The 21,798-nt window shown below is 46.0% G+C and overlaps 1 protein-coding gene across 3 annotated transcripts in view; it reads left to right on the forward strand.

Annotated features, from left to right (window-relative positions):
- TAF1B (TATA-box binding protein associated factor, RNA polymerase I subunit B) overlaps positions 1–21,798 on the forward strand; it is a 638,950-nt gene that overhangs the window by 514,939 nt on the left and 102,213 nt on the right. For 2 of the 3 annotated variants that reach the window (XM_069235908.1, XM_069235910.1), the window contains one exon: positions 12,850–13,075. In XM_069235908.1, coding sequence (XP_069092009.1) covers positions 12,850–13,075 — 226 coding nt within the window. Of the gene's footprint in view, positions 1–12,849; positions 13,076–20,178; positions 20,255–21,798 lie in introns of those variants that run through there. The other variant, XM_069235909.1, reaches the window with a different exon arrangement.

Consider the following 21,798-nt stretch of genomic DNA (forward strand, 5'->3'; position numbering starts at 1 on the left):
AAAATAAACCAATTACAAAGGAATTATAATATAAATATATATATTTAAACGTCCATTTACTAAACAAAATGTAAACACATTAAAAATTATAGTATCACAATAAATTAATAAACTTACTAGAAATACAATTCAACACAAAAAATAAATATTCAAATATGTAAAATATATTAAATGTGAATACATTATAATTAAAAAAGTAAGACAAATTCAAACTTCACTACATTTAAGAAAATGGACTGCCTTCTGCAATTGAGTCTTCTCAAAATGGATGTCTTGGCCTTCCGAATGTATAAGGCAGTTCAGTTGCAGCATGCTACTCAGTGCTGCACAAATGAGGATACTTGAGGCTCTTGATGGGCTTTGGGATGAAGAGCCACTGACCATTACAGTCATTAGAGGCAGGGCGGTACCCATGTGATGCCCTTTTATAATTAATAATGTTGCTATGGTATGAGATGTTGTACAAAAGATTCTGAGGCACTCTTCTTTCTTTAGGTCACTGGAAATATAGTGGCTACAACTATTTGTAACACTGGCAGGGATATGTCTTTGGTTGAATGGAAAGTAGAATGTATCACAGTCGGTGATTAATACCAGGGTGAGACCTTTTTGATGTTTGAGAAGGCGCTGCTCCACTTTGGGAGTAGGTCCGGGGCACTTACTGCATTATGGTAAATTAGAAATTACAGCTATAGAGGTCTTGACAGGATTCCCTGACATACCCCGGCATTTGCTGTTTCAGACACTTTGCTTTAATTAGAGAACATCCCTAAGACTGATATAGTGCAATGGAAAAGGATAGGCAGAAGCAACAAGATAGAGATGGGACTGGGGTTTGTAAACTGATAAGGAGTGGGACTCGACATGCTGAGGTTTTAAACAATATCTAGTAATACTAGATTTAAGCTGATGCATTTTAGTTTTGTTCACCAAACTTATTTGGCTCCGATGAGGTTATACCTAACGAGGCATTTGGGTTACCTAGTTATGAGATGAGATGGAATGAGAATACTTTTTTGATATGACTTGTGGTTGTGACCAATTTTCTGAATATTGTCAAAAGATGGTTTGTAAAATTTGATAAACAGGACAGCTCCAAATTAAGACAACTGTCCAACACTGCCATCTCAATCTTATTCCTAAGTCTCCAAACTGAGACATAAATTTGCTTCTTTAGGTATTGTCCCAGTGAAACGCTGAATTGTTATTCATAGCCTCCGATCATAAGGCCCAAAAATAATATCCTAGGAGAGAAATGTTCTGGAATGAGCAGCTGCATAGGAGATTAGAATGACAATGGTTAGGATGGGTGATAAACTAGTTGAAGACCGTCAGGGTAGGTCAGAGGTGAATAATGCATAGATTGGGGAGGATGGCCAGATGCAGGCTGTAAGGAAATGCCTCCTTGGCATGGTTACCCCCTGACTTTTTGCATTTGCTGATGCCAAGTTATGATTTGAAAGTGTGCTGGGACCCTGCTAACCAGGCCCCAGCACCAGTGTTCTTTTCCTAAACTGTGCCTTTGTCTCCACAACTGGCACAACCCTGGCACCCAGGTAAGTCCCTTGTAACTGGTACCAAGGGCCCTGATGCCAGGGAAGGTTTCTAAGGGCTGCAGCATGTCTTATGCCACCCTAGGGACCCCTCACTCAGCACATACACACTGCTTGCCAGCTTGTATGTGCTGGTGGGGAGAAAATGACTAAGTCGACATGGCACTCCCCTCAGAGTGCCATGCCAACCTCACACTGCCTGTGGCATAGGTAAGTCACCCCTCTAGCAGGCCTTAAGGCCCTAAGGCAGGGTGCACTATACCACAGGTGAGGGCATAGGTGCATGAGCACTATGCCCCTACAGTGTCTAAGCAATACCTTAGACATTGTAAGTGCAGGGTAGCCATAAAAGTATATGGTCTGGGAGTCTGTCAAACACGAACTCCACAGCACCATAATGGCTACACTGAAAACTGTGAAGTTTGGTATTAAACTTCTCAGCACAATAAATGCACACTGATGCCAGTGTACACTTTATTGTAAAAATACACCCAGAGGGCATCTTAGACATGCCCCCTGAAAACATACCCAACTTCCAGTGTGGGCTGACTAGTTTTTGCCAGCCTGCCACACACCAGACATGTTGCTGGCCACATCGGGAGAGTGCCTTTGTCACTCTGTGGCCAGGAACAAAGCCTGTACTGGGTGGAGGTGCTTCTCACCTCCCCCTGCAGGAACTGTAACACCTGGCGGTGAGCCTCAAAGGCTCACCCCTTTTGTTACAGCGCCACAGGGCATCCCAGCTAGTGGAGATGCCCGGCCCTCCGGCCACTGCCCCCACTTTTGCGGCAAGGCTGGAGGAGATAATGAGAAAAACAAGGAGGAGTCACCCCCCAGTCAGGACAGCCCCTAAGGTGTCCTGAGCTGAGGTGACTCTTACTTTTAGAAATCCTCCATCTTGTAGATGGTGGATTCCCCCAATAGGATTAGGGATGTGCCCCTCTCCCCATAGGGAGGAGGCACAAAGAGGGTGTAGCCACCCTCCGGGCCAGTAGCCATTGGCTACTGCCCTCCCAGACCTAAACACACCCCTAAATTGAGTATTTAGGGGCTCCCAGAACCGAGGAAGATAGATTCCTGCAACCTAAAGAAGAAGGACTGCTGACCTGAAGCCCTGCAGTGAAGACGGAGACGACAACTGATTTGGCCCCAGCCCCACCGGCCTGTCTCCCTACTTCGAAGAAAACTGCAACAGTGACGCATCCAACAGGGTCCAGCGACCTCTGAAGCCTCAGAGGACTACCCTGCATATAAAGGACCACGAAACTCCAGAGACCAGCGGCCCTGTTCAGGAAACTGCAACTCTTTGCAACAAAGAAGCAACTTTTAAAGACCACACGTTTCCCACCGGAAGCGTGAGACTTTCCACCCTGCACCCAACGCCCCCGGCATGACCTGCAGAAAACTAACACTACAGGGAGGACTCCCCAGCGACTTCGAGCCCGTGAGTAGCCAGAGTTGACCCCCCTTAGCCCCCACAGCGACGCCTGCAGAGAAAATCCAGAGGCTCCCCCTGACCGCGGCTGCCTGCTTCAAGGAACCCGACGCCTGGAAACCACACTGCACCCACAGCCCCCAGGACCTGAAGGAACCGAACTCCAGTGCCTGAGCGACCCCCAGGCGACCCTCTGCCTAGCCCAGGTGGTGGCTACCCCGAGAAGCCCCCCCCTGTGACTACCTGCATCGTGAAGAGACCCCCGGGTCTCCCCATTGATTCCTATTAGAAACGCGGCGCCTGTTTGCACTCTGCACCCAGCCGCCCCTGTGCCGCTGAGGATGTACTTTCTGTGCCTGCTTGTGTCCTCCCCCCCCCCCCCCCCCGGTGCCCTACAAAACCCCCCTGGTCTGCCCTCCGAAGTCGCAGGTACTTACCTACTGGCAGACTGGAACCGGGGCACCCCTATTTCCATTGAAGCCTATGTGTTTTGGGAACCACTTTGACCTCTGCACCTGACCAGCCCTGAGCTGCTGGTGTGGTAACTTTGGGGTTGCCTTGAACCCCCAACGGTGGGCTACCTTGGACCGAACTTTGAACCCTCTAAGTGTTTTACTTACCTGTGAACTTAACATTTACTTACCTCCCCCAGGAACTGTTGATTTTTGCACTGTGTCCACTATTAAAATAGCTTATTGCCATTTTTGTCAAAACTGTATATGCTATTGTGATTATTCAAGGTTCCTAGAATACCTGAGTGAAATACCTTTCATTTAAAGTATTGTTTGTAAATCTTGAACCTGTGATTCTTAAAATAAACTAAGAAAATATATTTTTCTATATAAAAGCCTATTGACCTGGAATTGTCTTTGAGTGTGTGTTCCTCATTTATTGCCTGTGTGTGTACAATAAATGCCTAACACTACCCTCTGTTAAGCCTGCTGCTCGACCACACTACCACAAAATAGAGCATTAGAATTATCTCTTTTTGCCACTATCTTACCTCTAAGGGGAACCCTTGGACTCTGTGCACACTATTTCTTACTTTGAAATAGTATATACAGAGCCAACTTCCTACACAGGCAAAGTGACACAGAGGATTCTTATTGAGGGGGTTTTAAAGATTATTTGCCTATATCATGTGGATGTGACTTGTGGCGATCATAATGGACAAATGTTTACTGCCACCATATTGTATGTTTAGTTCTGAAAGCTATGAATATGTAAAAACATAAACAAAATTCATACTTCAAAATATATATTTTTTAAAATGCCTGCACTCTTTTCCCCTCTAAGCCCAACCTGCTACTTTGGGGAAAAAAATCAATTTTGTAAAAAAAAAATCAATCAATGGGTTGGGGGTGAGGAAAGAGGGGGCCAAGGTGGAGGTTGGGTAAAATGTGTCTTTCAGTCTACCTGTCCTCGCCACTAAAAGCACCTCACAGTGCCCTGCCTGCAGAGTGCATCACCCCTTGCTACGTACAGAAGACTAAGATAGTGATCGACTGCACACGGCAGGGCAGTACCGATCCTTGTTAACACAGTACTTGCCAACAATTCACAGGGCCTCTGTTGACGTCAGACCCTGGCGACTCACAAGATAGTGGCGGGCGCTCTCTAACCTGGAGTGGAGTGCGTTGCAGGGGTGGGCAGGGCTCCTCTCCCGTGCCCACATCAAAACTCTGACGGTCCTGCTGCGCATGGCCAGGCTTGCCCTTAAGCAGTCTCTTTGGGAGGACAGAAGGTGAGTCTGCCTGTGGGGCCCGTTCCCCTCCTCCCCTGAATTGGATTATTGGTGCCTGGAGCACTGTAGCCTGGTGCAAAAGAAAAGCTGCTGCATTGATGGAACCCGTGGTGCTTATGTGGGCTCCTCCGGGGGTTCAAATGGACGTGCTCATTGCGCCCCACGCTAGAGGGGTGGAGCGCTCTGCCCTACGCATGTGGGAGCGTGATTGAATGGGCTCTGGTGACCGTAGGCCTGGCGGAACCACGCAGGGATAAGGTCAAATGAATTCAGCACCGGAGTGCCCCCTAGCTATTTACTCAACTGGAACTGCCTCCCTCCTGGGCCCCCCCTGTCTGCAGCACTATCTTAGCCCAGCACCAAGCCCCTTACCACCTCGGCACCTGTGGAGCAGCGAGGTGGGGAAATTCTCTGATTGGCCCGAGGCTACTGAGGACACTACACTGAGGCTTCAGACTCGCTGCCTGTAGTAAAGCTCTAGTGATCGACCCTGTCCCTCTGTCCGGAGGCCCATTGGATGGAGGAACTGTAGTTTACACCCCTTGGAGACCTGTTTTATTGGACTGGGCTTGCTCAGCAATTGGGTCCTCTGACGTGCTGGGCCCGCTGAGGGGACTTCCTCAGATTGCTGTCCCCCTGCCGCCCCACCATCTGTTTCCATCGTTCTTTGTGCCTCACCTTCACTGCATCTGCCCTGTCAAACAGCGGACCACAACCTCTGTGAGACCCGGTCCCTTCCTGAGGAGTGTTTCCTTTGGCTGGCCGTCCTGCGTAGGAGTCCCACATCATCTCCCGTGAGTGGTGGTATCGAAGACTAGCTCATGGACGTGTCAGCCATGTAGATGGACAGTAGTAAAACATGTTATTGAAATCAGCGGGAGGAACCTCAGGTGATAAGGCACCAATGGCAGGGGTTGAGCACCTCTCTGATATTGAAAAGCGGAGAGCCCTGTCACACGCTCTTTCCTGGAAGCTTCCTTTGCCTCACTCCGTGAAGACCTGTAGGCGGCCAAGAAGGACCTGGTGCCCCAGGAACTGGATGGAGTGGGAGAGAGAGTCGCTGTCTTGGAGGACAAAGATGCTGGCCGTAGCAAAGAGATCAAATGGCTGCAGCAAGAGGTGCTTCGGCTACAAGAACAACAAATCAACTTAGTCACACGCTGAGAACCTAGAAAACCACTTGAGGCGGAATAACATCTGCATTTGAAGGGCTCCAACCAGTGCTGATTGAGCCGAGCTCAAAGAATATGTGAGAGCCCTCTTCTGCTTCATCATGGGGGGCCCAACGGATACAGAAATAAAGCTAGACCAGTTCCACCAAGACAGTCTTCCAAAATCAGCGAAAGGTCCCCCTGCAGATATCTTAATGTGTGTCCATGATTTTCAAATTCAAGAAGCTATCCTGCACAAAGCCAGTGAGCTACACCCGCTTCAGTTCAAGGAACACACATCCTTGTTATATCAAGATCTAGCAACCATCACACTTCAGAAGAGACGCAACTTCTGGTCAGTCACAGCTCACTTGAGGAATGCTGGGGTCCCCTTCTCCTGGGGCCACCTAATTCTGAATCATCTTCTGCATGGAAGGCACACTATTCCAGCTCAGATATCTTAAGGAAGCTTGCTGAGTTCTGGGTATCAAAGACCCTGCCAAGAGAACAACTCCATAGTCCCTAGAGTGGGGTGGTGCAACAACGGCTGCACTAGCAGAGGTCACACCTGCCCTTCTGAAACTATGTGCCCGGACCCAGAGTTTATGGCCTTGGAGCAAAAGTCTCTGCTGGCCACACTCTGGGGATACTGACAAGCTTGATGCCCCATGACGCTGGGGATCCTTTATGTCATTCTTTTGTGGGTGCGTGTGGGGCTGAATGAAGTGGGCAAAAGACACAGGTATCTCTGAATCTACATGAGTGGATGTTTCCCCCTCCTGCGACTCCTCTGTGTTTACTCCCTCACTCGTCTGGTTCACACCTTACACACATTTTCCATGCTTCATGGACTAATGCATGTACTTGAAGTTGTTATGTTAACCTTGTTTGTTGGGGGGGGGGGTTTGTGGTCTCTGTCATACTACCCAGAGGTTAAAGCATGCTTACTGGCAATTCAACTCTAGTTGGGCTCCTTTTACTTCATGCTAGTGAATGTTTATGTCCTCAAAGAATGCCAGAAATCCTTCATAACAAGCTCATTGATTTCTGTCCTTCAGAATCCTGACACTGCTGTTCTAGTGGAGAGGGTGGGGCTTGAACTTTTTCATGAACATGGATATGTGTCCGCTCTGGGCAATGTTCTGACCAAACTGGGGATTTTTCAGCTACTAGCCTTTTTTGGCTGTCTCACTGTGGGTTACACAACATATGGCGCAGACTATTCCCACCTTATAAGGACTACACATTTTACTCTGCCGCACACAAGACATATGCGTGTATTGACCACTTCCTCACTGCTCCGATATTGCTGGAGCTCGTGTCCGAGGCATCCATTGCCCCACGTTCGCTCTCTGACCACGTGCCCTTGACTCTCTCAATTGGATTGCCTGCCTTCCAACCAGGATTTCCCATTGGCAATTACGGTACACCTTTCTGCAGTCCTAGGCTACAGTCGCCTCTTTTAAGAGAGTAATCGCAGCCTACCTTCAAACTATCTACAACGAGGAGACCTCCCTGGAATCTATTAGGGAATCCCTGAAATTAATGATGTGCGGGGAGCTGATAGGGATCTCGACTACGGAGAATCATCACCACAGAGATAAACGGAAGTGTCTTGAAGAATGTCACCGAACTGGAAGCCTTCCACAAACATACCAGAGCTCACACAGTTTGGAGAGAACTGGAGAAGATCCCTCTCCTCCTTAAAAACTTTGACCTGGACAGGGCAGAATATGCTATGATGCGCCTCAAACATAAATTCTATCTGAGAAGCAACCGGTGTGAGCATATGCTGGCACACTGCTTACGCAGCAAAATCCATTCAGCATCAGTGAAAGCAACCCCCACTGACTCCTCCTCTGAGACGCATTCAGACGAGGGAATAACAGTAGCATTTCTGTCCTTTTATGGTGCTTTTTACGCCACTGCAGATGGCCCAGGTGGTAATCCCTTGGAATACCTTCATGACGTCACTCTCACCTCTTTACCAGAGGCTCATGCTTTGGCTCTGGAACAGCCCATCTACATAGAAGAGGTGATCTCTTCCATAGCGCAATTGAAACATTTGAAAGCACCGGAGCCTGACAGTTTCACCTTGCAATTCTTCAAGACCTGCTGTCAGTACTCAGTCCCTCTTCTTACCTGTTTGTATAAATCCTTTGCCGACTCGGGCTGCCTCAATGACTCCTTGTTAGAGGCTGTTATTTTAGTAAGCCTGAAGCCTGGTAAAGATCCAACTATGCAGGTCGTTCAGACCTATCTCTCTCCTAAATATTGATATGAAGCTCTTCATCGGTATTCTGTCGCATCGCCTCAGCTCCCTAATGCTGGACCTGATTGACCCAGATCAGGTGGGATTTATTCCCACGCGCCAATGCAGCGATAACACCAAGCGCCTACTACACATAATAAATAAGATTCATAGATCACACAAGTAGGCTTTACTCCTGTCCATTGATGCAGAAAAAGCATTTGACCGCGTCCACTGGCCTTATCTTTTTGACATGCTGTGGAGTTACGCTTCTGGAAATGTGTATGTGGTACCTACTGTGTAATCCGAGCTTCTGTCGAGGAGAATTGCACTTTGTCACCATCATTCCCGATCCAGAGGGGCACGCACTATGGCTGTCCCGGTTACTTCTTCTTTTTGCTCTTTACATGGAGCCTGTTGAGCAATGGCTGGGACAACCCAGCCATCCAATGGATTCCCTTTGGTGGCGCATGACACCTCATAAGCCTTTATGCTGTTGATGTCATTTTATACCTTATACGATCTATGAGCTCACTACCGGCGCTGGTTGAGGAGCTCCATGCTTTTGGAGTTCTCTCAGGATTTAAAATAAATATTTAAAAGTCCCAGATTCTGACTCTCACAGTCAGTTCCACCCATGAAACCGCTCTGCGATCCTTATTCCCATTTGGATAGGCAGCAGACACTATTCCGTATCTAGGCACTGTTTTAGCCTGGACTGTCTCTAAAACATTGACTATTAACTACGCAGCTCTTGCCTCTCAAACCTGCAAGGACTTGGCATCATGAAGCTGCCTTTACCTATCATGGATGGGCAGATTTGTGGTGATCAAGATGACCGTCCTTCCCTGCATATTATATTTTTTCCAGAACCTGCCTTTGGTCCCACAGCCTAATGGAATGGAACCTCCCGCTATCGGAGAGGCATTTGACATTGACGGACCAATCTGTGAGAGGTTCACACATGTGGAAAGAGGTTTGACATCCCCATAAGCATAGGACTTGGGGTCTGTACTCTTTCCCGGTGACGAGCCTGACAATGCAAGTATGGTGCTCCATAGTGATCAAGTCAGGCCTACTAACCATCCCTTCCCCTATGACCTCGATCCAGGCCAGCTTTGACTTCATCCCAGGGATACAGCCAGAGCAATTCACACGCCGGCAAGATGGAGGCTGCAAACAGGTTGGGTCCCTCTTCGATGTCCAGGGACTTATCCCCTCTGACCAACTAACAGCTGACTATTCCTTAACTGACTCAGATGTCCGATATCTCCAACTGTGCCACTTAGTGACTGGCCCTAGGACTCGACAAGGAGCGGGACGACCAATGACTCCCTTTGAGAAGTGGATACTTCTTAAATCAGATGACTCACATCTTATATTTGAGCTATATGCCTTGCCGGGGAGGGAGCTGACCCTAACTAAAGCTAAAGGGCAACTTGGATGGGAAAGAGAGTTTGGCAGAACCCTATACACTAAGAAATGGGCAGTTATGTTTTATAGAGTGCACCACACTGTGCATAAAATAGCTAGCACCGAAACTGCATATAAAATTGTTTCCTATTGGTATCTAACCCCTTCGGGAATACAGAGGTGGAAGGCCGGAAGATTGCAAGAGCGCTGGTGAGGTTGTGGTAACACCGAGATCCTCCTACACCTCTTATGGCATTGCCTGAAGCTTGCCAGATACTAGGAACAAGTCTTGCATGACATCAACTGCGCCTTTAATACATCCATCCCGAGGTTCCCAGCCTTCAACTTTCTGGGACTTTGTCTTACCCACTGCGCTGTAATGGAAATGGGCAAATGGATCTGTCACTTGGTGCAGCAGAACAGGTTATACTCTCACTCTGGGGTTCGGACAAAACACCAGATCATACGTCCTGGTCACACAGGCTGTGATTCATCTTGGGTATGGAGGAGTTGTCACTAGCCACATAATCAGTCTGCATTCGCCATGCAGATTTGTGGGCACATTTCATAAGCCTCCTTTTGTCTGAATTCTGTGAATGGACTTGCCTTGTCCTATCTACTCCACCTGATCCCAGATGCGACCATTGTGGCGCCCTCATGCACCTCTGGGCCCCCTTGTCCATTACACCCACGACTTGATTTAGTATGCTGCCAATGTTTTTGACCACTCAGTTACTCGTTGAAAGGAAGACTTAGGGGTTAAGGGAAAAGGGAGTTTTCGATTTACCTCTTGTGTTTTTTACTTAACCTGCTTTCTATATGCTACCGTCCCCAGGGTTGTAGAGGAAAGCTGTGTACATGACTTTACCGGATTTCTGCTATTGAATGCAGCCGGCCCATGGGAGTGTAGTCGATATGCTGTGAAGTGATAGCGACGGCGTAAACAGCGCACTGAATTGTTCCATGAAAATTAATGAATGGAAAAATTGATAAACTGATCAATATTTAACTGTTCAATAAAAGAAACACACTACTAAACTAAAAAATACAATGTTTCAACACAAAAACAATTGCTTTACATTTAGTACTAACATTACAAAAATATTTAAAAAAATTACAGCGCTATTTCGAAACAGTATATTTTTAACAACGATGTTAAAAGCAACACTTAAAAACGATATTCTTGCGAAGATATTCTGATATCACGATAATAAAAACTCAGCATTTTGTCAAAACTCCACCAGATTCTACCTATTTAATGAAGAAGCTGTGAGCCCTCCTCCAGCTGGTCTCCACTCCCTTTCAATCAGAAGGTACACTCTTGGTAAAGTGTTCAGCTTCCCAGAATACATCACCTTGACAGGAAACGAACCCATCACCTGGTGCGACCATCTAGTAACATCCAGTACAGCCGTCACAGTGCTCCAGCAAATCCAGAATGTATGTACTAGGAAACCTAATCACTCCCGCCCTTAAAGCTTTAATCTAGCTGGCAGGTGCAGCACAAATCTCATTCAAGGGTTCGTGATATCGTCCAAGGTCTATTCATGGGACTAGACAGAAACACCTCTGCAGTTACTGTCAGTTAATGACCCTCAGATGCAGACTGGTCTCTCTTTTGAATTTTCCTTCATTCAGTCTTGTGTTGATAGTATATCACCAACAATAAGGTTCTTTCAAAACCACTGAGTATGGTAGCAATGTAAAAGCCTGGCTCTTCCCTATTACGTGGTCCTCTGCTTCATTACATGTCAGACAAGAGGAAGTTTGTATGTATGTACACGCATGTCTTTATACATTGCACCTTTCTGCCTCACTTCGTGCACACGTTCAACTACACTCATTGCAGTAGGATTGAAGCAACCTCTGGACCCTTTTACAAGACTGAATGCTCTCCACTTAAGCCACACCATACCACACTCTACCAACAATAAAAAACATAAGGAGCTACCCAGAAGAGCGCTCCAAGCTATGACAGTGGTATGAATTGACGTGCACATGTTGTAATACAATATAATGCAATATGTTGTAAGAGACTCGCGACCCAAGCCATAGTACATCACAGTATTTAGTTTGCAGTGCCTTACCGGGTTATAATCGTGCCTCCGCTCATATGGAAGCCCCAGAAAGTACTAGGGCCTGCTATCTAATTGTTATACTGTTTTTTCTTTTAATAGTCCTGCTTGCCCACATAGGAATACAAGGTCTATTTTTTTCAAACATTTAGCTCTAGTTGGACATTGAGTTTAAGTCCATTTCTTTGGTCATTCAGTTTATTCTAACACTGGAGTATGCCTTGACTGTTGGCCTTTGCTACGCTCGAAAAATAAAGTTGTAAAAAGAGAGTAACAGGGTCATCCAATCAAAGTTCAGTAACTCTCTTAGTCCTGGGAATTTAGTGTAAGTTCCCTCTATAGAATACTGTCTATTAATCATGGATTGCCAGGAGCCAGCGGAAAGGCCTTACTATAAACACGTGCAAGCTGACATTTTGGTGTTTCAGAAAGAATGTGGAAATATATACAAATCATGCTAAATTTCCAAATATGTGAATTCCGTCGCCTCCAATCTGCTCTCTCGTGAACCATCTCTCCCTCTTTCTGTCTCGCTTATCTCTGTCTCAATTGTTGTTCTTCCTTTGCTGGGTATCTACCCCATTGTCTAACTATGAGAGCGGTATATTTTATTTGTGTTTAAACTCCTATTCTGTGAATTTGAGAGCGAGGGTGTCATAGATAATTAAATCCCTCTTTACGCCCCAGGAGAATATTCTTCTCTGCACTGTATTGCTTACCAAGTGTTGATTTAAAGACATGTAGGTGTAGAGTAATTTGTTGGAATGACAGAGGACTTGGCCCCCACCATCCCGAAGGACCTCAGCCCGCCAAATCTAGATTTGTCCGCCTGTTCAGAAAACAACTCTAAAGATTAGTAGGAACAAAGTGGACCGTGTTAAGCATTACCCTTTGATGGGTCGTGCTCTTTTGAGCCGTTGGAAGAGTATGTGGGTGACGGAGCTGGAATAGGTTCAGTAATTGACAAACTTAGGTTCTTGAATCTGGTGGAGAGGGTACTCTATAGTCATTGCAACGGTTTACTCTCTCTCGCAAATTCTTAACCATACCCTCAATTCTCACTGGGATAAACAGTGTGGCACTAACTTAGACATTGCTTAAATTGTTTAAATAAATGCAGAAGCCCAAGTTAAGAACCAATTACTGGTTTGGCTAAATCTCTGGGTTGCAGAAAACCAAGTCTGCCTAATCTTGATTGTGGAGTAAGTATTTGTTGTTGCATTTTAGAAATGAGAGTAAGCCTGCAAAGGCAGTTCGGAAGATTGGCTGGATCATCGCAGTCTGCTGAAAAGCAAAACCCCTCCAGTTTCCAGTTCAAATGGGATGAAGAAAACACAGAAAGAAATTGTTTTCATGGGCATAGCCTGGAGGGAATTGTGCAAAAAGAGGACAAAATATTTTCACTGGTGAACTCGAAGTACTGGCTTAGCTCACTGAAACTTTGTCAGCAATCGTAAGTATTGCTTTCCTTTTAAGGACTTTAAAATATCTTAAATGGTTCTTAATTTGGATAATCATCTACATTCTATGAAAGATTTGTATGCACTTTGAACCTTCATTTAATTAAACTGTCTACTTTATTAGACTTTGTATTCTATGGCAGGTTGGAGGTGAGGATTTTGCTTTCCTCTAAGTCGGTGGTTCCCAACCTTTTAACTCCTGAGGACCCCCTCTAATCACTACTGGATGCCGGGGACCCCCAAACAATTTGCACGACTTACATTTCAAACATTAAAACAGTAATTTGCAAAAGGTACACAAACACTTACACATACTTAGTGGTCTGACCACCATATAACGACCCTGGTGGTCAGACCACCACCAGGAAGATGGTTCACAGAGGGGTGGCCGCGGTTAAGACTCGTGGTCAGCCATGGCAGCGCTGAGTTCAACGCTGCAGTGCTGATCACAAGTCCACTTTCCCCCAGCCTTTTCATGCCTGGGTCCCCACCATAAAAAGGCTGGGAGAAAGCCAGGGCTAGGGGCCAAAGGGGAGGCCCTGCATCTCCCACGACAATGGGTTCGGCATTGCAGGGGCCACCCAGCCCAGCACCCTCGGAATGCGGACAGTCTGCTAGTGCTAATGCAGACCGTGCGCATTCCGAGGGTGCTGGAGGCACCCTCTGTGTGACGGCAATGGCTGCGACTCCATGAGGAGCGGAGGCCTATGCTGCAACACTGCTTCCACTGAGCTGACTGGTGGAAACCTCTGGATTCATAGGTTTCTGCCAGTCATCCCTTTGGAAAGATCGTAATAGGGCCGGGGGGGAAGCTGTCAGCCTTGCGGCGGTCTCCTTCCCACAGGTCTGGCGGTATGGGAACGGTGTGGGCCTTCTTGACTGAGAATGATGATTCTTAAGATGAGTCTTGGACTTGGAGCTTGAAGTCCAGGAGATTGGGAGATTGGTCTTTCTCAGGGGTTGCGAGAAAGAGGCTCAGAAAAGAGCAAGTTTTGTTGCCTCCTAGACCAGGAAATCAGATTTGATTAACTGATAGATATGTTTGATCCCAACCTAATTAAACACTTGCTGCCTGCTATGGCCTTCCAGGAGTCAGTTGGCTGGAGAGGCGAGGAACCATTTCATTCTGAAGTGCTGGGCCCTTCATTGAGAGCAAGTGCACTGTCAAATGGAATGAAAACATTAATGTTCATGGGAAGGTCAAGGGACCCCAAGAGAATGAGCTCCAAGAGAAGGGTTGACAGCTCCTGACTGGCTTTTCTTAGACTTGTCATGCCCTTTCACTAAACTGTTTGACAGTGCTAAAGGCGGCAAATGAAATCGGTGAACCAACAGAACAGAGATACTATCAGGATGGGTGCAGAAATTGCTGGGTCTCCTGAGCAATGCGGACTGTGAATTCCATTGCTGAGTATTACTGAGGGTTCACCCGAAGTTAGTGGAGGTGGCCTCTTCGGAGGTGAAATCTGATGCCCACAGCTGTTTGTTTAGCAAAGTGCTTGTAAAGTATTGGAGCAATTTGTTTAAACTTGTAAAGCATTTGATAAGGTACAGTCATCCTTTTAAAGCTGTTTTTTTTTTTTTTTTTTTTTTTAGCCCCACGCCTTTAGCGGAATCAGATGTGTTAGGATATGGCCTGTAAGACTGAGACCAATTACATTAGCACAATAAGAAAGCACATTGGTAGATGACGAAATAAAGGACTTGGAAGCTAGAAGAGCAATCCAGCCATTGCAGTTATTTATTAATTCTATCAACAATTTTTACTGACTCATTGGCTTTGCCAATATGCCGTCAACAAATATTTTTGAAGAATCCCTTGCTTCAGTAGGGCAGAACTGAGATGTATCATTATATATGATATTTAATGCAAATACAGATAGATATAAATGACATGAATATACTGTGGAAGTAGAACATAATCATATACAAGAAGATACGTAGAACAGTCACTGGTTAGTTTAAACCTTACAACACTGGGAATTTCAGTCCTGCCCCCCCTCCACACCCCACTTTGAAGAAACCACTAAAGAACGTGATGATTCAATCCCTGTTCGAAGAGAAAACCACCTTCTCAACACGGTTTCACGCTTGAATGCTAATAACAAATGTTGACGATCTAGCACTGCAACCGTACTTTGAAGCAGGTTTTCCTGTTTGCAGCAAAAATTAATGACATACAGATTCGGGAATCTGCCTCCGTCTGATCACAATCCTTAGGCCACCTAACAATATGGTTTTCAGGCTTTGTGGGAAGATGAAAGTTGAACTAATCCCCTACGTCTGTATCTGCAAAAAGCTGCTAGGTATCCGAATGTTCATTATGTGCCAGCTACTCAATGAGAAGAGAGTTCGGTCATACATATGGGCAATTTTAGTTTGTTTTGATTTGAAGAGACTTTTTGAAATTTTTAACAATGATTGAACAGATTTTAAAAAACGGCAAGAGAATGCTGTAAAGGAGATGTGGTCGCAAGTAGTGCGAAGCAATCTTAGCTAGTCAGTACTAATACAGCATTGACAGCAGTGCACCACTGTTTGGTCCTTGTGGTCATTTTATTGGTACTATGTAGTTATGATTTTAAATAGCTGTGCAATACCCCTATGTCATCATCTATACATATGTGTATATATATATATATATATGTTCGATGGCATGTGTAGCTGCAGATACACATGCTGTGCACATCCTGCCATCTGGTGTTGGGCTCGGAGTGTTACAAGTTGTTTTTCTTCGAAGAAGTCTTTTCGAGTCACGAGACCGAGGGACTCCTCCCATTTCGACTCCATTGCGCATGGGCGTCGACTCCATCTTAGATTGTTTTCCCCGCAGAGGGTGAGGTAGGAGTTGTGTATGCTAGTAATAGTTCCCATGCAATGGAGTGAATACGTATGTATATAATGAATTTTAAAGTAATATATTTACAAATGTACAAATGTTCAAGATCTACTTCTAAACGGCTACAGGCTCCCGGGGAGGCGGGGAGGCACATGTGAATCTGCAGCGACTAATGCCACGAACAGATGTACACTGGGTAAGTGACATTTTCCGTTCGATGGCATGTGTAGCTGCAGATACACATGCTGTGCATAGACTAGTAAGCAGTTATCTCCCCAAAAGCGGTGGTTCAGCCTGTAGGAGTTGAAGTAGTTTGAAATAATGTTCTTAGAACAGCTTGACCTACTGTTGCCTGTTGTGCAGTTAACACATCTACACAGTAGTGCTTGGTAAATGTATGAGGCATAGACCATGTTGCTGCCTTACATATTTAGTTCATTGGAATATTTCCTAGAAAGGCCACAGTAGCACCCTTCTTTCTGGTTCAGTGTGCCTTTGGTGTAATAGGCAGCTCTCTTTTAGCTTTAAGACAGCAGGTTTGAATGCACTTAACTATCCATCTAGCAATGCCTTGTTTTGAAATTTGATTTCCTGTATGGGGTTTTTGAAAGGCAATAAATAGTTGTTTTATCTTTCGAATTTGTTTTGTTCTATCAATGTAGTACATTAGTGCTCTTTTGATGTCTAATGTATGTAGTGCTCTTTCAGCTACAGAATCTGGCTGTGGGAAGAACACTGGTAATTCTACCGTTTGATTCAAGTGGAACGGTGAGATGACTTTTGGTAACAATTTAGGATTTAGGACATTTTCCTACCTGTCAATCATAACACATTGAAACAAAATTAATCTTCAGGCGTACTGTATACACAGACGATATGACAGGTATGTGTTGAATACATTTTGTATAGATGTCCTTTTATATTGCAATGAATCCACTTTCAGTGTACACTCTACACACTTGTCATAACCCAAATACAGAGCTAACAAGACTACTTTGGCTGAGTAAAGTAGAATCAGGGATAGAGAATGAAGGTTGTAGAATACCTTAACACTGAAGTTTGTCTTAATTAAAGTTGACGGTTTGATACAGTACCACAACATCATTGCTTGCATGGCTTTACAAAGCTAACGCACATCACTGCAACACAATTGGAGTGACAACCATGACTGTATACTCCTCTAATTCTATTGGACCTCGTCAATACCTAAGTTCAGTAAGGGACACAGTAGTAAATCCTACAAATGTCACCCAACAGTCTGTACTTACCCCTTGTGGCTGCTGTGCTGTCCTCAAGCGCCCATCCAATTTGGGGTAGGCCACTGCCAGTATGCAGGCCATTGGGGGGGGGGGTCAGAGTCCGACAGTCACCCCTTCCTCGTTGGGAGGCCATCGACAACTGGGCCTCTATGGTATTCTGGGCCCAGTGTCTCAGGTCCTCCCACCGCTTCCTGCAGTGAGTGCTCCGTGGGCTATGGACCCCCAGGGTCCGCACTTGTTTGGTGATGGCTCTCCATAACCCTTTCTTCTGAGGGGCGCTGACCTGCATGGAAGATATGGAATAAAGTAGAACATGTAGATAATACAATACATCATCAGCATTTTCCGACATACAGCACATGCACATACCCAGTACACTGTACACCACATACATGATAGGCATACTATTCCACCTTTCAGCATCCCATTTCAATGTGCACTCACTTTTACTGTCAAACACCACCAGAGTTGTAAGTAATATGATGTTGTATTGACCTGTTGATCTGGTGCCCCATACAACTGTTCATACAGGGGTAGACCCCTTCCACCAGTTTTACCAGTTCATCTGTAGTGAAGGCTGGGGCCCTATCTCCTGCAGTACATGCCATTATGGCTCCCAGATACAGAACACAGCAGCTCATGCAGTGGAGGTCTTGCTTGCTTGGAGTGTCAGGAGTCAAGTGAGGTGCGCTATACAAAATGTGTCAGGAGTCAAGTGAGCTGGACTACACAAAATGGCGGTCACAGCTGCCACGGTCATGACCATCCCCGCCGGCGGTGATCATCATTGGCCCCAGTTTCCCATAGACATCAGTGTTAGCCAATGAGGAGTTGCACGCCGGTTTCCGACCGCGTTCCGCCATGAGGACTCCCACAGGCGAATTAGGTCACTTCCATCTAACCTCTGCATGCAGGACAGGTGGCTGCCATTTTACATTTTTAAATGAATTTTATGTGATCTCACTGCGTCATTACTTGAATATTTGCACAATATGCTTTTAATGTAAGGTGTCAACTCATTGACTCTCACATATGAAGTGGTGTCAGCTAGCAGTACTTTAGGTGTATGTTTACATCCATCCATGTAAGAACATTCCGTACTATGTAACATATGGGAAGCTATTGTTTGTTCATGACTTCATTTCCTCTACACGTCCCTCTGGCACAAGTATGGCAAAATGAGTTACTGCCATAATGTCTGGATAGGAATGGCGTGTGGATAAATCTTTCCATCTGCAACATGCCTAACAACTTACTGGACCAATCCTTTCTGATTGTTCAATTATATTTATCGGTCACCACATTGTAAGAAACGTATTGAGTACTGTTTGTCCCCCTGCCTAGATTCCGCAAAATCGGAGTGATGAGGAATGCACCAGTCTACCGGCTCCTAGTAGACCTGGAAACCATGGAAGAGAGGCACATTATGATGACCTATCGACTGAACAGTCGGACCATCAGGGAACTGGTTGCCCAGTTGCAGCCAGACCTCCTGCCAGTCTCAAGGAGTCCCCAGGCCATCCCTTCAACAGTACAAGTGTTGACTGTCCTGCATTTTTTGGCTAGTGGCTCGTTTCAGGTGTGGGACTGGCTGCAGGGATGTCACAGCCGAAGTTCAGTGTAGTGTAACAGGATGTGCTGGATACCCTACTAAAGCATATAAACAGGTACCTAAGGTTACCACAACGTCCAGAACTGAACACAGTTAAGGCTGCCTTTTACAGTATTGCTCATGTGCCACATGTAATAGGGGCCATTGATGGTACCCACATTGCCTTGGTACCTCCGAGGGCAAATGAACAGTTGTGCAGAAACCAGAAGAGTACATATCCGATTATTGTTCAAATGGTGTATCTTGCAGACCAGTACGTCACATGTGACTGCGAAATTCCCTCGTTCTGGACAAGATTCCTACGTCCTGAGGAAGAGCAGTGACCCTGCATTGATGGTACATCTACAGCGAGAAAGGGTCTGGCTCATTGGTAATGCACTACCTCTCTACACAGTCAGCTCTACGCCTAACACCGATCCCCAATGTACTGTTCCTATGTCTACACAGAAGACTCTGGATACCCCAACCTTCCCTGGCTCCTGACTCCAGTTAGATATCCAACTACAGATTGTGAGGACAGGTACAATGAGCCAAACGGCCGGATAAGGCGTGTGATAGAGAGGACTTTCAGCCTATTGAAATCAAGATTTCATTGCCTCCATGTGTCTGGTGGTGCCCTACAGTCCCGACCAGGGAAAGTCTGCAAGATCGTTGTTGCATGCTACATAATCTGGCGCTCAGAAGGCACATCCCACTGTTGGAGGAGGGGGACATTGATGCAGGAGCTGTAGCTGAGGCTGGTGACCCTGCTATTGGGGAGAAGGCAGACGACGAGGAGGCAGCTGACAACAGGACAGGCCTAATTCAACAATACTTTCAATGATTCTCAGGTATGCGTGGTCTAAAGTTTAATGAACAGTTGAACCCTGTATGGGAGATGTGATTTTGTCCTTCATTGTTGTATGCATCAAGGTGTATGAGGAGACTACTGCCTACCATTTTTGTTTTTAAACCTGAAGGGATGCTGACTTACGATGAGGGAAAGTGTAAATGTAATGCTGCCATTTACATGTGGTAAATGCTGGTGCCATTGCATCGCATCCTTATAGATATACTCAAGTTGTAGGTTCCGAAGTCTGAATTGATGAGACAATGGAATGTGCACATCTTTGAATTGTCCTATTCAGCGGACCTGTCATTTTGAGCTGCTGTCTGGCATCTACCTTTTATTGACAATGCAAGGTGGTGTACTGTTTGGGATGTCACCTATATGGAATGATACCATTACTTTGCATGTGCATGACTGACAGTCTTAGCCTGTAAATATGTGGTGTCCTACCTGCTGCAGCATGTAACCTGTTTATGTGAAATACTGCTGTATGTGTATTATAATGGCCTACATGGGTTACTTCATGTAACCCTTTTCCTATTTTTGTTCCTAATCAGGTCACATTTGTGTTTACAATCTGCTTCCTGACATGACTGTTCGCACCCTTGCCATTGGATGTTACTACCATATGGATGTACTGACACAACTGCTGGAAATTCATGCTACATCTGTCACTCAGACAAACTTGTTGTGCAGATATGTGTATTTGATTACTGTTTGTTACGAAATATGTCATTTTAAACAATGAAGACATATACGCCATTATTTGTGCTCATTAGTGTTTCACATCACAGTTCTGAGGAGTGGGGTCATGGTTTCTGAAATCATCAGAGTGGGTATTCCAGGTGTTGGTTCCGTAGGTCCTGTATCCATGAGCCTGGGGACAAAGGGGTGTGGCATTGGACAGTCAGCAGGGTGCATCAGTGGCACACAAGGCAGAATGTTCAGGGGAGGGATCACTTCCAGGCAGTGTGACTGGTCTTGGTTTCAGGCCCTGCAGGTTGTCTGGATGGATGACCTCTTTTGCAGGGGGTTGGGGTGTTCAGCTGCAGGGGTGTTATTGGCCTGTAGGTCCTCTTGCTGGGCCTCCATTCCAGTAGCTGGGGCAGATGTTGAGGGCACAGGTGTTGTAAGACTACTGGGTGGGACCTGCTGTTGGGTGGAGGATCCATGCTGGGTTCTTGTGAGTTCAGTGTGCACCCCAACAATGGAGACCATGGTGGAATTGTGTGCCTGCCACTGCTGCATGGCCTCCTGATTGTATTCCCTCTGCAGCCTCTGGTTCTCCTGCAAGGTGGTGAGTATCTGACCGATCATGTCCTAGGATTGCTGGTAGCCTCCCAGGACTCTGGAGATATCCTCCTGGCCAGTCGCATTGTGTTACTGCCTCATCCCTTGGCCCACAGTTGCCCTTCCACTGACCCTTTCCCCCTGTGACCTTGGCACAGTGTGCCCACTCCCACTGTCACCAGGACCTTCAATTTCTTGGGTTTGGGGTGTCGACTCCGGTCCCTGTGCTGTGGCGCACACTGATGAATGATCTGTTGTTGAGACAAAGGTTTGGAAATATGTACTCAGGTGTGCTGTAAGTGCCACAAGGGAGGGGGATTCAGTTGTGGGCAGGGTGAGGCTGGTAGTGGTGGACTGACCAGTCATACCTGCTGGGCCAGGTAAGTCATCCCTTTCCAGACATCCAGGGCATTCTTCCACTTTTGGGTCTACTTCCAGGGACTGGCTTTCAGTCTCTGACATCCTGTGCTGTGTGGCAGTACTAGGGATACCTGTGGAGTGAGAGGACATTTGTTACATGATGGTATAGTAGTTGTGGTACACATGGTTGTTTGCTATCATTTCCTGCAATTGCTGACCAGTAATGGCATTGACAGTTTCTTGACATCTGCTAGTTTTTGGGTCTTTTGGAAGTTGCTATTGTTAACTTTTGCTATATAGTTGATGGTGGTCTCGACTGCTGACATTGCCATGTACTGAAGTGCATTAAAAAATGTCTTGATGGTGAAGAGGGGTGACATGGTTATACGTGCAGGTGTCCAAATGTGGAGTGGAATTGGCAGTTTTGCAATGGTTGGGAGTTTTGCATTGTGGAAGCTGTAGTACTTGCTGCAGTGTGAAAAATCCATGCAGTGGGCGGGCCATTGTGGGAATGGTGTTAGTGGGAA

This window comes from Pleurodeles waltl, chromosome 5 (assembly GCF_031143425.1).
Source record: "Pleurodeles waltl isolate 20211129_DDA chromosome 5, aPleWal1.hap1.20221129, whole genome shotgun sequence".
NCBI classification, from domain to species: domain Eukaryota; kingdom Metazoa; phylum Chordata; class Amphibia; order Caudata; family Salamandridae; genus Pleurodeles; species Pleurodeles waltl.